Source organism: Pundamilia nyererei, unplaced genomic scaffold (assembly GCF_000239375.1).
Source record: "Pundamilia nyererei isolate P.nyererei 1_Seehausen unplaced genomic scaffold, PunNye1.0 scaffold02139, whole genome shotgun sequence".
Taxonomy (NCBI): Eukaryota; Metazoa; Chordata; class Actinopteri; order Cichliformes; family Cichlidae; genus Pundamilia; species Pundamilia nyererei.
Genome location: NW_005189540.1, coordinates 2,482 through 6,857, shown reverse-complemented (window position 1 = coordinate 6,857; position 4,376 = coordinate 2,482). Strand labels below are relative to the sequence as shown.

The 4,376-nt window shown below is 36.5% G+C and overlaps 1 protein-coding gene across 1 annotated transcript; it reads left to right on the top strand.

Annotated features, from left to right (window-relative positions):
* The first annotated feature begins 1,132 nt into the window (after positions 1 to 1,132).
* Positions 1,133 to 4,100, top strand: LOC102209071 (uncharacterized). The gene is made up of 6 exons (XM_005755614.1): positions 1,133 to 1,353; positions 1,447 to 1,599; positions 3,024 to 3,281; positions 3,379 to 3,549; positions 3,696 to 3,801; positions 3,882 to 4,100. The coding sequence occupies exons 1-6, from the start codon at positions 1,134 to 1,136 to the stop codon at positions 4,081 to 4,083; spliced, it is 1,110 nt and encodes a 369-aa protein (XP_005755671.1). The 5' UTR covers position 1,133; the 3' UTR covers positions 4,084 to 4,100.
* The last annotated feature ends 276 nt before the right edge of the window (positions 4,101 to 4,376 follow it).

Genomic DNA, 4,376 nt, shown 5'->3' with positions numbered 1-4,376 from the left:
ACAGCTAAGATACTGCGCAGGACCCTCAAGCTCCCAGGCCTCTGGTAGAGGACCCGAGCTTGAAGGATAAACCGCCCGCAGGGGCGTGCTGGGTGTTTGTTATATATATATATATATAGTTTTCTTTTAAATTTTAATACACTTTACTGTCTGGTATTTTTGGTCCTCATGTGAAATTTAATAACATAAGATTACTCTTATTTTTTATTTAGGCAATATCTTCGGGTTGGAATTTTAATGTAAAAAACACAATATTAAAAATCACTGGTTACTCTAACCAGTAACTATTCCATCAAAGTTTAATTTCCTTTTTGCCTATCAGTGAACCTCCATATTAAAAATACACCCATACAAAAATAATGTATTAAATGCTGAAACTTGGGGGAAAAATTATATAAAATATATAGTACTATACGAAAGTTTTGAACAAGCCCTCATTTCTTTATATTTTGTTTGAAAAAATGGTAAAAGGTGGCATCAATTTATTGAAACGTGCAAAGAAATACATCAATATACAGTATAAAAGATTTGGTACGGCCCCCTTTATCCTTCAACACAATTCAAACTCTTAGGCAGCTTTCTTGTCATTTCTTTAAGTCGTCTTCAGCAATAGTTCTCCAGGTTTCTTGAAGGACATTCAAAGCTCTTCTTTGGATGATGGCTGCTTTTTGTTCAGTTCTCTCAAGATGTACTGCTTCAATAATGTGTTTTTGTGTGCATTTCTATTCAGGCATGCTTTTACTGCCCTGGCAGTGTGTTTGGGATCATTGTCATGCTGAAAAATAATCCCTTTGACAAACGGATGCTTTTAAAAAAGTTTTTGATTTCTTTAAAACAGAAGAGTAATATACTGTATAAGTTGGGACCAGTGCTGCTCTTTACCACTCAAAATTTTAGTTTTCAGTATTTCACACCCTTTCCCAATCATACAAGACCATACAAGCAGCAACTAAAAGGAACATTAAAAACAGCAAATGTAAGTTTTCCATTATTTCAGAGGGGATTTGTCAGTTTCTGCCATGTCACTGATTTAGGACAAATAATTTAAAAATGACTATCTGTTCTTGTAAATGTAAATCTAATTTAAATGTTTAATTTTGCCTCAGGGAACAAGTGCTTATCACCCCGAGGGGATGGACCATCCAGGAGAGTGCAGCAGCTCAGCAAAAGTTAACACAACCACTGCAGCAGCGACACTGATTACTCCCTCAAACAAATATGACCTATCCATTAACGGGAGTGATGGGGAAGGCAGTGAAGACCAGTTAACACAAAGCAGTGAAAGAAAAGAACAGGAAGCTTCCACATCTTTGGGGATGGTGAATAAAACTGAATCCAGTGTCTTAAACTCTGGTATTAAAACAGTTTAACATCAAATAAATATTTAATAGCCACTGTGCATTTTTTTCATATATTTGATTAATTGACATGTTGACTTTTGCAAAGATGCAAGGATGGACGACAGAGAAGACGGGCATTTAGTGCACTGTGGGAATGAGAAAGAACAAAACAGAGACGATCCTCTTGACATGTTGAGATCTGAAGTTAATGGAAATACCAGAGATGTGGCAACACAAACTGTGCCAAAAGGACTACTGAGTGAGTTGCATGTGTTTTGGCTTTCTTTTTTTCTGTTTTTGTAGAAGACATTTCTACTAAGTTTACAAGTCTTACTTTTAACCTCTGATTGTGTTAGATGAGTTAGGGAATACAATTGTTTTGGCTCAGTTCTCAAATGATAATTGTTCTAATAACATTCTAATAGCAGTGTGTGAAATCCTTCATAAGACTGGTTTACTGCATAGTGTTAGGATTTACAAATGTTATAGGCACACAGCTAAACTGTCTGCTCTTTGAATAGTTGTAGATGTCTTTGCGATTAAAAGACATCAGGTGTCGTTTCAAATGAATAGTTTTGCTCTCCAAAGTACACCGATGAGTCACTTAATTCAGTATACCTATTCCAGTGTTCGTTGTTGTAAAGATATAATCAGCCAGTCACAGGAGACTGGGAGACATGGGAGAAGCTCAACATGCATTTAAGAATGCAGACAAGGTCAATACCATCTGCTGAATTTCAAACTGAGCATAAGGCCAAAATTAAGCTTTTGAAACCAAGTCCAAGCCAAGAAACCAACCCATTTAAATGAGCTCTACCAATTCTGCGCTACCAATAATGAGTGGCTCATGAGATTGAGCAGTTCATCTCCTCATCTGAAGTTTGTAGTTCAGTCTCTTGCTGCTCCAGTCTGCATACCGATCAAGATACTGAACCCCAAGTTGCTCAATGTTTTAAAGAAAGCGCTTAGATAGAAAAAGCATAGAGCAAAGTGCTTGCATAAATGAGGTATGTTGTATTTGTTGAGTAAAAAAAGTGCTAAATACAAAGAAGTCAAATTACCTAAGAGTCACAGATCTTATGTAGAAAGTGCAAAAAAAATCACACTAACAATTCTTGTTATTTAAAGTCATGGAAAATGTTTGATGTACAATCGTTTCAAGCGGGAAAAACTACAATCCATCATTCAAAGCACATAATTACCATGACATTCATGGCCATAATGAGTGCCTGTAAACTTCTGACCACAACTGGAAGTGACTTTGAACATGGCATGGCTGTTGGTGCCAGTTACACCAGTCTGAATATTTCAGAATCTCCTACTCAGGTTTTCCCAAACAATCATCTGTCGAGTTTACAGGGAATGGTCCTAAAAAGAGAAAATATCAAGTGAGCAGCAGTTCTCTGGTGTAAAATGAGGTCAAAGAATGACCAGATTGCTTTGTGCTGATAGAAAGACAGTAACAGTAACTCAAATAATGACTAATTGCAATCAGGGTATGCACAAGAGCATCTCTGAACACCAAACAGTGAAACAGATGAACTGTAACAGCAGAAGACCACACAGTTTGAGTGCTGCTAACTTGAAAACTATTTTGAGAAATTATTTGATTCTACTAATAGTAATTACAAATAATTATAAAGTGTACATGCATAAATCTAATGCATTGTTATCCCTATCAAGAAGCAAAAATACAGCCTGCAGAAGAAGCTGGGGGAGATATTGTTGAAGATAAGGACCAGTTTCTAAGCAGTGGGCAGCTGGCAGTGAAAACAGAGCAGAGAGCTGAAGAGAAGGTCGGGTCTGGACATGAAAACGAGGTTGTAAACTCAGAAGATGCTGGGAATGAAGAAGAGGAAGATGAAATGGAAACGGGAGGAATGGAATCTGAAGCTGTACCTGCTGTTGCCTCTAACCACACTAACAAGTGTGTTATTAAAGGTGATATTTCCCACAATTCTCCTAATGGAAAATAGTAAATACTTTATTTATGTGTGTATTAATTTCACTTTTTGGTAACATTTTGTCTTTTGTACAGAAGGCTCAGCAGAGAGAGGAGATGCACAGTCAGCAAACTGTGGGAATGAGAAAGAAGGAGACGATCCTCCTAACATACCAAAATCTGAAGTCACTGTAAAAACCAGAGACGTGGAAAGAAACACACCAATCAAACAGCAGAATGTGGAGGAAAAAACAGAAGAGGAAATGAGTGAGTTGTTCAAAAACTGAAATCACTAGCATGATTTTTTTCAGCTTTTTTTGAGAGAAAAAAATTCATGTATTTATTTTATTTTTTATTATTATTTTTAATCTTTTCTGGTCTTTTTTTCCCCAATATATTTTCTAAATGTACAGGTCCTTCCTGTGAACCTCTGGCTGCGTCAGATGAGTGTGAACATAAAGATGTCCACTGCTCTGGCCACAATGTAGCTGCATTACAATCCACGAGGCCAGAAAGGAAGTAAGATGTAGCTGTCCTATCATTTAGGTAAAGATTTTTAATTTAGTCAAACAATCTTAAAAGTTAACTTTTTTCCACAGCTCATCTCCAGCAAGTCAAACCTCTGTCGGCATTAATTTCTCTCACATGTCAGAGGCTCTGTCGCCTGGGCCCTCAGTCAACTCTGGTTTGAATACAACGGATCTTGATCAACTGAAGAGGGAGAAACTAAAAATGCAACTAAAGGTCTTAAAATTACAAGAAGAGTGTTACACTTTGATAATAAAAGAACTTAAAAAATGAAGATTAATGCCTCTGTAAAGCTGAATTTGAAAAATTGCTGCAGTATGTCCACAAATGACATGCGTTACTTTTCTTCGGTTAATTGTTACTTTTGAGAAAAGCAACAAAATCATAAAACTGTACTTTGTCTCAGTTTTCCTTTCACACTGCTGATCACCGTGTTTTACTTTGTTTTAATAATTCCACATACAGCTGATATTTTCTTCTTGATATTCTGAATAAACAACATTGATGCTTTTTATCGGTAAATTGTGCAGATGTTATCAAACTGTTTTCTTTGGACTTTGCCCAAC

What these genes read in the sequence shown, in the direction of transcription:
- LOC102209071 (XM_005755614.1), top strand. Translation starts at nt 1,134, where the DNA reads ATGGACCATCCAGGAGAGTGCAGCAGCTCAGCAAAAGTTAACACAACC. An exon ending in ATCCAGTGTCTTAAACTCTG is followed by an intron (nt 1,354 to 1,446) that starts GTATTAAAACAG and finishes ACTTTTGCAAAG; the next exon opens with ATGCAAGGATGGACGACAGA. An exon ending in TCCACGAGGCCAGAAAGGAA is followed by an intron (nt 3,802 to 3,881) that starts GTAAGATGTAGC and finishes TTTTTTCCACAG; the next exon opens with CTCATCTCCAGCAAGTCAAA.